General features: G+C 39.8%; 1 protein-coding gene across 2 annotated transcripts in view; it reads right to left on the minus strand.

Annotated features, from left to right (window-relative positions):
- The window catches only part of FRMD4B (FERM domain containing 4B), a 273299-nt gene that overhangs the window by 107881 nt on the left and 152770 nt on the right, over positions 1 to 12648 (minus strand). For both annotated transcript variants that reach the window (XM_022572579.3, XM_089919549.1), the window contains one exon: positions 3769 to 3861. In XM_022572579.3, coding sequence (XP_022428287.2) covers positions 3769 to 3861 — 93 coding nt within the window. The remainder of the gene's footprint in view (positions 1 to 3768; positions 3862 to 12648) is intronic.

Here is a 12648-nt window from a genome sequence, read left to right on the forward strand (position 1 = left end):
ACAGAGGATGGGTTAAATGAATTATGGTGCATAAATAAATTATGGGGCGTCTATACACATATGTGTTACACACATAGTTAGCACATATCATTGAGATTTTATAACTAAAGCACAGACAAAGGTTTAATCCTGAAGCTCATAAAGAGAGAACTAAGTGCATTCACCTTAAATGTTTTCTTCCTTCCATGCAGAAGCGGCATGTGTTTCTGAGCTGCTGCCTGCATCCTGGGGGATATGAACTGGGAGAAAAGTCTTTCCCTGCAAATCTGTGGGACCCCAGTGTTTAGCTCAGGAATCAATGAGACAATACAGGTCAAATATCTAACCCAGTGCCTGCCACAGGGTTAATGCTACATTTCAATAGAGAGGAAACTTCTGGAGAGCAAAACTGTATGGTATTTTTCTTTTTCATAAACGCTACAATTAAAAAAATGACATTTTCTTATATTTGTATAATATTCTGCCAAGTTATTTTGTATCCCCTGATCCCTTTTTAATTCACAACCAACACGCCCAAGATCCCATTTACCGTCTCCAGCGCACGGTATCAGAATCTGGGCCAGGAATGCAGAGGTTTTGGGGGTTGGAGGGGTGACTGTTTAAAAATTTTCCTACAGTGATTCAGATATGCAACCCCTCTCCTTCTGGGGGAGCTCTGAATGCAATGTCCCTTTTCATCTGATGTCTTTTATTACAGCGATCAACTGTTCACTGTAAAAATGCCATCACTTCCTGAAACCATCTTCATTGTTGGCATTTGGATATTTTAATCTTTATTTATTTATTTATTTAGGCCTTGCCTCGTGGCTCGCGAGATCTCAGTTTGCCAACCAGGGATTGAACCCCGGGCCCCGGCAGTGAAAGCGCTGAGTCCTAACCACTGGACCGCCAGGGAATTCCCCCACATTTGGATATTTTTAATTGTTAGCAATGAAAATAACAGTGATGCACATCCATATCATGCATTACTTCTGTGGGGAATCCTTTCTCCTTGTGTGCTAAGTACTCAGCACGCACACACCTTGGTGTCCACGAGCGAGCGACTCCGAGTTCCCGGGCGTGCAGCAGTACTTGCTGATGGGAAAGGCGATGACCCCGGTATCAAAAGAGACCATGTGTCTTTCTAGAGGCTTCTATGGTGACCCCGTGTCCAAATACAATCAAATGCTCTTTGGTTCTAGTCTTCAATGACTCAAAAGTGTTGTCACTCCAGGCAACCTGGGGGTGGTGGGGTGGTGGTGGTGATGTCTGCTATGATGTAAGTATGAGCGGCAGTCCTGTTTTCTTAAAAGAGGAGGCTGGAGACCCTCTGAGAGGCCACTGACGTCACTGCGGTGGCTACAGTCCCATTTGTGAGACCTCCAAAGAACTGCAATCCACTCGCTGACCTCTGTCAGTTCACTTAATTCCTTGGTGTGTGCTTTTGCTCTATCATTTCCTTAATTAAATTGGAGTAACAACAAGTCCTGAATTGGAATAATAACAAAGACTATTAAGACCCCAGGGTACTGTTGGGAAGAAGAATTAAGTGAATAATTAAAAACTTGATAAGGGCTTTTAAACATGCAAGTAGTTCAGGGAAAGTAAAGCTAAGTGATTACGGGACACTCGTGAGATAAGTGCTGAAACTCACAAACAGGCAGCAGGCAACTCCGGAATCCCAGGAACTCGCTTTGGAATGACAGGGCCGCCTTATGAGTGACTGTACAGAAGGGAAGACACAGCTTTCTCCCCTGGCATTTTGAGACCAAAAATAGACCAGATAGTAGTGTTCAAAGAGCTAGAACACAAACCTGGTGACTAAATAAATGCCACTGAGTAGTTAGGCTACAGAAGCACTACATATGTGCCCAAAGATGAAAGTGTAAGGGTGTTAACTGCAAGCTACATCTCAATAAAGTCACTGGAAACAGCCTAAATGCTTAACAGCAGCCTGGATAGCTAAATTATGAAAGTGCAAAGAAATAAAGTGATTTTTATATACCCAAGGAAAGATCTCCAGGTTAAAAAAAAAAAAAAGTAAGTCACCAAACAACTCATCAGCCTTATTTTTCTCTAAGAAGGGGAGTGAACTGGGGATACGGTGAGGAAGCGGCCTGATGGAGAGTAATTCTTCCTTTTCACTCTATACTTTCATAAAGTTTGAAATGTTTACAGCGATAATATAATTCTTTGTGAAAAAAGATTGATTTATGTTGAGCCATTTCCCCTACATAATACGAGATGAAAGCTTCTCTACTCTCTGACCCCTGCTTAATTACTAATATACATTTTTTGCTATTGCTGCTGGTCTGTGTTTGTCTTTTTCTCCATTTCCACGGACACAAGCACTCATATCACACTCTTTCCAGGAAACTCCTATATTTTTCTGTAGGATTTCTGTGTACTTTTCCATACATGCTACGCTCCTGGACAAATCACCATTATGCTACCTCCTTCCTGGGTTTTAAAAATGTGACTTCTGGTGGTAAGAAAGAAATTCTAAACAAGATTTCAGAGCAAAAAGCAAAAAAACAAATTGGGGGCTGTCAGCGCTTTATTTACTTCAAAAGGAGCAGCCTGTATCCACGATGACCATCAATTCATGTTAAACAGAGACTTAAAAAGAAAAGGCCAATCAGGACATCGTATCACACTTTTGGATTTCAAGGAGCATAAAGAAGTAAAAAAAAAAAAAGAAACAAGGGTTTGTGGAAATTGACATGATTTTGTCAGGTAAACATACTATAACCAAACCCCACCCCGCCCCAAAGAAAGACAAAAAGCCTCCACCGTCATGTCATAAAACAAAGCATAGTTCAACATCCAAAAAATAACATAAGCTCAGAATTTAGGGTCCATTCTTTAGGTTAATCCAGCTTTATGAAAACATATTTAGATTTATGGGAAATCTCCTACCTTAGCTTATTTTATCACATTTGGCTTCAGACCAGGAAGACAAGATATATCATGAAAATATATCAAATTCAGGATAGTGGGGAGAGGGGCTACTACATAGGAAGGGGCTTTCAGCAAAACTGGTGACTTTTTATTTCTTAAGCTAGGTAAGGAACATGGGCGTTACTCTTTATAACATTTTATTATCTTACAGTGTGAATAATTAACGTGAAAAAATATTTCCATCATCGGCTGGCTTTAAGAAATCACTGATTTAGTTGAATATATCCATCGCAGGAGGAAATAACTGAGGCCAATATGTATGGTTAAGTGACTTGCCCAAGCAGAGCTCAGAGAACAAATCAAGTATTCCTTCCCAGCAGTCTCTTCAGGAAAGCAGAATTCAGATTTCTGTACTGTTAATTCTTTCCATGAGCATTTGTTTGCATTTTACTGTCTATTCCAATTAAGGTGTGAAATTGTATAAAATTCAATTATTTCCATAGTCTCTAGAAAACATTCCTACATAAAATGTAAGAGTGTTTGCTATATTTCAAATTATAAAAATCTAGAAGTATGTTGAGTCAGAAACAGGTTTATGTATTAAAATATATTACTTACGTTTTTCAGCTTTAAATGGATTCAAGGGGCTTTGAGAACTAAAGGAAGGTGATTCTATACTTCATCTTCAAAGGAAACAGTTCTACACAGTATCTATGTTAACTTGTTCCCCAGACTAAGACAGCAAAGAATCTCTTTCACGTAATAATTTTTTGATCTGTCCCTTCTTTTTTTAAAATTCTCTGACTCTGATCACCAGGATTTTTTTTTTTCTAAAAAAAAAAAAAAAAGAGGCAGGTGGTGATGGTAGATGTGTCTCTGGTTACATACCTCACAGAAAAGTACAAAACGGTTGGGCCTGGTTTCTTGGGCAAATCGTGGTCAAGAACTCGGTGGTCTAACTGTAGCCAGTTCTGCTGACCTCTGTAAGAGTAAAACAAAACAAAACAAGAAAGATTAAACAGAAACCCAGAGAAAGGTTTAATAAACACTGTGTTGGCAGAGCTGTGCGGTAACAGTTATTCTCACACATTAATGGTTGGAGTATAACCTGTTACAACCAGTGATGAGGCCAATTTGGCAATTTCTATCAAAATTACAAAAGCACCTGCCTCTGAACCAGCATTGTCATTTCTGGGAGTTAATCAGGATAAACCTGCACATGTGGAAAATAGCCTATGTATAAAGCCACTCACTGTAGCATTGTTTGTAGCAGCAAAAAGGCTCACAACAACCTAAAAATCAAACAGGGTATTGTTTAAAAAAACAAATTTAAACAGCAATGAAATACTATGCAGCCATACCAAAGATCAAGGGTATCTTTACAAACTTATTGTGAAAAATTTTCAAAATATGGTGTCAAATGAAAAAGCAAGATGCATAACAGTGAGTATAATATATTGCCATTTTTTTAAGTTAAAAAAAGAATAGCTAGACATATGTGCACTTATATGTATAAAAATATCTCAGAGAGGATACATCATGAAATGAACAAGAAACTGAAAACACTGGCTGCCTTTGGAGATAAAAAACTAGGTGATATTAAACATATTACTCCTTAAATCCTTATTAAATATAAAATCTGAAATATTTTAGATAGTCAAGAAGGGAAACTTTTTTTTTAATGAAAACAGACAGACACAGATAACAATACTATAGCTTTTATAAAAATATGGGGTCGACACACTACTATGTATAGAACAGATAACTGATAAGAACCTACTGAATAGCACCGGGAACTCTATTCAATACTCTAATGACCCACATGGGAATAGAATCTAAAAAAGAGTGGATATATGTGTATGTATAACTGACTCACTTTGTTGTACAGCAGAAACTAAAACAACATTGTAAATCAACTAGACTCCAATAAAAAAATTAATTAAAAGATAAAAATAAAAATATGGGGTCAGGGCTTCCCTGGTGGTGCAGTGGTTGAGAGTCCGCCTGCCGATGCAGGGGATACGGGTTCATGCCCCGGTCCCGGAAGATCCCACATGCCGCGGAGCGGCTGGGCCCGTGAGCCATGGCCGCTGAGCCTGCGCGTCCGGAGCCTGTGCTCCGCAACGGGAGAGGCCACAACAGTGAGAGGCCCGCATACCCAAAAAAAAAAAAAAAAAAAAATGGGGTCAAATACTTTCTGGGGACTGTTTTTGGATATATACTATGGAATTCCTAACATTTAAGCACGTATTTGTTGATTCATTCAAGGGCTTCACTAAATTCATGGGTATAAACATTCTCCTGAAATTGTGACCTGGGGCATAGAAGAACTGAGACACTGTGGCTGGGGATTGTTTATGTGACTTTTCCAAGATGGTCCCACTAGTTGATCCATTTTAGATTGTAAATTCCCAGAAGGCAGAGACTACATTCGCTTGCTTACACAAAACTTAAGAACATGCTGATAGTGGTGGGATGTCAAATTATACCAAAACCTGTAATGGTTCAGAAGACATATTCCAACCTATTTTGGTCTTTGAGTACATAATTTTTTTAAAAATCAGAAAACTCTAAGCTGTATTTATTATAAGTAGATAGGAAACGTGAGTAATAATAATAGCAGTTAATCTTTATTGAGCAACTACTTAGTGCCAACCAAGCTGGTACTTTTTTAATATATTAATACTATATTTTACAGTAAGTCTGCAAAGAAAAGTGGCAGAGCTGGGATTTGAACCCAAGACTTAGGATACAGGAGAAAATGAGATTACAGGGTTGAATGAGCTTTTTTTTTTTATTTTTGTTTTATTGTAGTAAGAACTCTTACTACAGATTTACCCGCTTAATAATTTTTTTAACATCTTTATTGGAGTATAATTGCTTTACAATGGTGTGTTAGTTTCTGCTTTATAACAAAGAGAATCAGTTTCTGCTTTATAACAAAGTGAATCAGCTATACATATACATATATCCCCATATCTCTTCCCTCTTTCGTCTCCCTCCCTCTCACCCTCCCTATCCCACCCCTCTAGGTGGTCACAAAACACTGACCTGATCTCCCTGTGCATGCGGCTGCTTCCCACTAGCTATCTATTTTACATTTGGTAGTGTATATATGTCCATGCCACTCTCTCACTTTGTCCCAGCTTACCTCCCCCTCCCCGTGTCCTCAAGTCCATTCTCTAGTAGGTCTCTGTCTTTATTCCTGTCCTGCCCCAAGGTTCTTCAGAACCTTTTCTTTTTTAGATTCCATATATATGTGTTAGCATACGGTATTTGTTTTTCTCTTTCTGACTTACTTCACTCTGTATAACAGACTCTAGGTCCATCCACCTCACTACAAATAACTCAATTTCGTTTCTTTTTATGGCTGAGTAATATTCCATTGTATATATGTACCACATCTTCTTTATCCATTCATCTGTCGATGGACATTTAGGTTGCTTCCATGTCCTGGCTATTGTAAATAGAGCTGCAATGAACATTGTGGTACATGACTTTTTGAATTATGGTTTTCTCAGGGTATATGCCCAGTAGTGGGATTGCTGGGTCATATGGTAGTTCTATTTGTAGTTTTTTAAGGACCCTCCATACTGTTCTCCATAGTGGCTGTATCAATTTACATTCCCACCAACAGTGCAAGAGGGTTCCCTTTTCTCCACACCCTCTCCAGCATTTATTGTTGGCAGATTTTTTGATGATGGCCATTCTGACTGGTGTGAGGTGATACCTCACTGTAGTTTTGATTTGCATTTCTCTAATGATTAGTGATGTTGAGCATCCTTTCATGTGTTTGTTGGCAATATGTATATCTTCTTTGGAGAAACGTCCGTTTAGGTCTTCTACCCATTTTTGGATTGGGTTGTGTTTTTGATACTGAGCTGCATGAGCTGCTTGTAAATTTTGGAGACTAATCCTCTGTCAGTTGCTTCATTTGCAAATATTTTCTCCCATTCTGAGGGTTGTCTTTTCATCTTGTTTATGGTTTCCTTTGCTGTGCAAAAGCCTTTAAGTTTCATTAGGTACCATTTATTTATTTGTTTTTATTTCCATTTGACTAGGAGGTGGGTCAAAAAGGATCTTGCTGTGATTTATGTCTAAGAGTGTTCTGCCTACATTTTCCTCTAAGAATTTGATAGTGTCTAGCCTTACATTATATATATATATATATATATATATATTTTATTTATTTATTTTTTTCCGGTACGCAGGCCTCTCACTGTTGTGGCCTCTCTCGTTGTGGAGCACAGGCTCTGGACGCACAGGCTCAGCAGCCATGGCTCACGGGCCTAGCCGCTCTGCGGCATGTGGGATCTTCCTGGACCGGGGCATGAACCCGTGTCCCCTGCATCGGCAGATGGACTCTCAACCACTGTGCCACCAGGGAAGCCCAAGACTTATATTTTAGTCTTTAATCCATTTGAGTTTATTTTTGTGTATGGTCTTAGGGAGTGCTCTAATTTCATACTTTGACATGTACCTGTCCAGTTTTCCCAGCACCACTTAATGAAGAGGCTGTCTTTTCTCCATTGTATATTCTTGCCTCCTTTATCAAAAATAAGGCAACCATATGTGCGTGGGTTTATCTCTGGGCTTTCTATCCTGTTCCATTGATCTATATTTCTGTTTATGTGCCAGTACCATACTGCCTTGCTTACTGTAGCTTTGTAGTATAGTCTGAAGTCCGGGAGCCTGATTCCTCCAGCTCCATTTTTCTTTCTCAAGATTGCACTGGCTATTTGGGGTCTTTTGTGTTTCCATATGAATTGTGAAATTTTTTGTTCTAGTTCTGTGAAAAATGCCATTGGTAGTTTGATAGGAATTGCACTGAATCTGTAGATTGCTTTGAGTAGTATAGTCATTTTCACAATGTTGATTCTTCCAATCCAAGAACATGGTATATCTCTCCATCTATTTGTATCATCTTTAATTCTTTTCATCAGTGTCTTATAGTTTTCTGAATACAGGTCTTTTGTCTCCTTAGGTAGGTTCATTCCTAGGTGTTTTACTCTTTTTGTTGCAATGGTAAATAAGAGTGTTTCCTTGATTTTACTTTCAGATTTTTCATCATTAGTGTATAGGAATGCCAGAGATTTCTGTGCATTACTTTTATATCCTGCTACTTTACCAGATTCACTGATTAGCTCTAGTAGTTTTCTGGTAGCATCTTTAGGATTCTCTGTGTATAGTATCATGTCATCTGCAAACAGTGACAGCTTTACTTCTTCTTTTCCGATTTGGATTCCTTTTATTTCCCTTTCTTCTCTAATTGCTGTGACTAAAACTTCCAAAACAATGTTGAATAATAGTGGTGAGAGTGGGCAACCTTGTCTTGTTCCTGATCTTAGTGGAAATGGTTTCAGTTTTTCACCACTGAGGACAATGTTGGCTGTGGCTTTGTCATATATGGCCTTTATTATGTTGAGGTAAGTTCCCTCTATGCCTACTTTCTGCAGGGTTTTTATCATAAATGGGTGTTGAATATTGTCAAAAGCTTTTTCTGCATCTATTGAAATGATCATATGGTTTTTATTCTTCAATTTATTAATATGGTGTATCACATTGATTGATTTGCATATATTGAAGAATCCTTGCATTCCTGGGATAAACCCCACTTGACCATGGTGTATGATCCTTTTAATGTGCTGTTGGATTCTGTTTGCTAGTATTTTGTTGAGGATTTTTGCATCTATGTCCATCAGCGATATTGGCCTGTAGTTTTCTTTCTTTGTGACATCTTTGTCCGGTTTTGGTATCAGGGTGATGGTGGCCTCGTAGAATGAGTTTGGGAGTGTTTCTCCCTCTGCTATATTTTGGAAGAGTTTGAGAAGGATAGCTGTTAGCTCTTCTCTAAATGTTTGATAGAATTCGCCTGTGAAGCCATCTGGTCCTGGGCGTTTTTTTGTTGGAAGATTTTTAATCACAGTCTCAATTTCAGTGCTTGTGATTGGTCTGTTCATATTTTCTTTTTCTTCCTGTTCAGTCTTGGAAGGTTGTGCTTTTCTAAGGATTTGTCCATTTCTTCAAGGTTGTCCATTTTATTGGCATAGAGTTGCTTGTAGTAATCTCTCATGATCCTTGTATTTCTGCAGTGTCAATTGTTACTTCTCAATTTTCATTTCTAATTCTATTGATTTGAGTCTTCTCCCTTTTTTTCTTGATGGGTCTGGCTAATGGTTTATCAATTTTGTTTACCTTCTCAAAGAACCAGCTGTTAGTTTTATTGATATTTGCTATTGTTTCCTTCATTTCTTTTTCATTTATTTCTGATCTGATCTTTACGATTTTTTTCCCTCTGCTAACTTTGGGGTTTTTTCGTTCTTTGTTCTGTAATTGCTTTAGGTGTAAGGTTAGGTTGTTTATTTGAGATGTTCCTTGTTTCTTAAGGTAGGACTGTCTTGCTATAAACTTCCCTCTTAGAACTGCTTTCGCTGCAGTGCATAGATTTTGGGTGATCGTGTTTTCATTGTCATTTGTTCCTAGGTATTTTTTGATTTCCTCTTTGATTTCTTCAGTGATCTCTTGGTTATTAAGTAGTGTATTGTTTAGCCTCCATGTGTTTGTATTTTTTACAGATTTTTTCCTGTAATTGATTTCTACTCTCATAGCGTTGTGGTCAGAAAAGCTACTTGATACCATTTCAATTTTCTTAAATTTACCAAGGCTTGATTTGTGACCCCAGATATGATCTATCCTGGAGAATGTTCCACGAGCACTTGAGAAGAAACTGTATTCTGTTGTTTTTCGATGGAATGTCCTAAATATCAATTAAGTCCATCTTGTTTAATGTATCATTTAAAGCTTATGTTTCCTTATTTATTTTCATTTTGGATGATCTGTCCATTAGTGAAAGTGGGGTGTTAAAGTCCCCTACTATGATTGTGTTACTATCGATTTCCCCTTTTATGGCTGTAAGCATTTGCCTTATGTATCGAGGTGCTCCTATGTTGGGTGCATAAATATTTACAATTGTTATATCTTCTTCTTGGATTGATCCCTTGATCATTATGCAGTGTCCTTCTTTGTCTCTTGTAATAGTCTTTGTTTTAAAGTCTATATTGTCTGATATGAGAAATGCTACTCCAGCTTTCTTTTCATTTCCATCTGCATGGAATATCTTTTTCCATCCCGTCACTTTCCATCTGTATGTGTCCCTAGGTCTGAAGTGGGTCTCTTGTAGACAGCATATATACAGGTCTTGTTTTTGTATCCATTCAGCCAGTCTATGTCTTTTGGTTGGAGCATTTAATCCATTTATATTTAAGGTAATTTTCGATATGTATATTCCTATTGCCATTTTCTTAATTGTTTTGGGTTTGTTATTGTAGGTCTTTTCCTTCTCTGTGTTTCTGCCTAGAGGAGTTCCTTTAGCATTTGTTGTAAAGCTGGTTTGGTGGTGCTGAATTCTCTTAGCTTTTGCTTGTCTGTAAAGGTTTTAATTTCTCTGTCAAATCTGAATGAGATCCTTGCTGGGTGGAGTAATCTTGGTTGTAGGTTTTTCTCCTCCATCACTTTAAATATGTCCTGCTATTCCCTTCTGGCGTGCAGAGTTTCTGCTGAAAGATCAGGTATTAACCTTATGGGGATTCCCTTGTATGTTATTTGTTGTTTTTCCCTTGCTGCTTTTAATATTTTTTCTGTGTATTTAATTTTTGATAGTTTGATTAATATGTGTCTTGGCGTGTTTCTCCTTGGATTTATCCTGTATGGGACTCTCTTCACTTCCTGGACTTGATTAACTATTTCCTTTCCCATATTAGGGAAGTTTTCAACGATAATCTCTTCAAATATTTTCTCAATCCCTTTCTTTTCCTATTCTTCTTCTGGGACCCCTGTAATTCGAATTTTGGTGCATTTAATGTTGTCCCAGAGGTCTCTGAGACTGTCCTCAATTCTTTTCATTCTTTTTTCTTTATTCTGCTCTGCAGTAGTTATTTCCACTATTTTATCTTCCAGGTCACTTATCCGTTCTTCTACCTCAGTTATTCTGCTATTCATTCCTTCTGCAAAATTTTAAATTTATTATGTTGTTCATCATTGCTTGTTTGCTCTTTAGTTCTTCTAGGTCCTTGTTAAACGTTTCTTGTATTTTCTCCATTCTATTTCCAAGATTTTGTATCATCTTTACTATCATTATTCTGAATTCTTTTTCAGGTAGACTGCCTATTTCCTCTTCATTTGCTTGGTCTGGTGGGTTTTTACCTTGCTCCTTCATCTGCTGTGTGTTTCTCTGTCTTCTCATTTTACTTAAGTTGCTGTATTTGGGGTCTCCTTTTAGCAGGCTGCAGGTTCGTAGTTCCCGTTGTTTTTGGTGTCTGTCCCCAGTGGCTAAGGTTGGTTCAGTGGCCTGTGTCAGCTTCTTGGTGGAGGGGACTGGTACCTGTGTTCTGGTGGATGAGGCTGGATCTTGTCTTTCTGGTGGGCAGGACCGCATCCAGTGGTGTGTTTGGGTGTCTGTGACCATATTATGATTTTAGGCAGCCTCTCTGCTAATGGATGGGGTTGTGTTCCTGTCTTGCTAGTTGTTTGGCATAGGGCGTCCAGCAGTGTAGCTTGCTGGTCATTGAGTGGAGCTGGGTCTTGGCGTTGAGATGGAGATCTCTGGGAGATTTTCACCGTTTGATATTACGTGGAGCTGGGAGGTCTCTCGTGGACCAGTGTCCTGAACTTGGCTCTCCCACCTCAGTGGCACAGCCCTGACTCCTGGCTGGAGCACCAAGAGCCTTTCATCCACATGGCTCAGAATAAAAGGGAGAAAGAAAAGAAAAGAAAAGGGAAGGGAAGGGAAGGAAGGAGATAAAATAAAGTTATTAAAATAAATATTAAGAAAAAAATTTTTAAGTAATAAAAAAAAAAACGGACAGACAGAAGCCTAGGACAAATGGTAAAAGCAAAGCTATGCAGACAAAATCACGCACAGAAGCATACACATACACACAAAAAGAGAAAAAGGGGAAAAAAAATATATCGTTGCTCCCAAAGTCCACCTCCTCAATTTGGGATGATTCGTTGTCTATTCATGTATTCCACAGATGCAGGGTACATCAAGTTGATTGTGGAGATTTAATCTGCTGCTTCTGAGGCTGCTGGGAGGAATTTCCCTTTCTCTTCTTTGTTCGCACAGCTCCCGGGGTTCAGCTTTGGATTTGGCCCCGCCTCTGCGTGTAGGTCGCCTGAGGGCGTCTGTTCTTCGCTCAGACAGGACGTAGTTAAAGGAGCAGCTGCTTCGGGGTCTCTGGCTCACTCAGGCCGCGGGGGAGGGAGGGCCGCGGATGCGGGGCGGGCCTGCTGCGGCAGAGGCTGGCGTGACATTGCACCAGCTTGACGTGTGCCGTGCGTTCTCCCAAGGAAGTTGTCCCTGGATCACGGGACCCTGGTGGTGGTGGGCTGCACAGGCTTCCCAGAAGCGGGGTATGGATAGTGACCTGTGCTCGCACACAGGCTTCTTGGTGGCGGCAGCAGCAGCCTTAGCGTCTCATGCCCGTTTCTGGGGTCCGCGCTGATAGCCGCGGGTCGCGCCCGGCTCTGGAGCTCCTTTAAGCGGCGGCGCTCTGAATCCCCTCTCCTCGCGCACCAGGAAACAAAGAGGCAAGAAAAAGTCTCTTGCCTCTTCGGCAGCTCCCCACCTTTTCCCGGACTCCCTCCCGGCTAGCCGTGGTGCACTAGCCCCTTCAGGCTGTGTTCCGCGGTCAACCCCTGTCCTCTCCCTGGGATCCGACCTCCGAAGCCCGAGCCTCAGCTCCCAGCCCCGCCCGCCCCGGCGGGTGA

This window comes from Delphinapterus leucas, chromosome 10, assembly GCF_059928025.1.
Source record: "Delphinapterus leucas isolate spDelLeu-1000000601 "Yukka" chromosome 10, BTC_Dleu_Yukka2, whole genome shotgun sequence".
NCBI classification, from domain to species: Eukaryota; Metazoa; Chordata; class Mammalia; order Artiodactyla; family Monodontidae; genus Delphinapterus; species Delphinapterus leucas.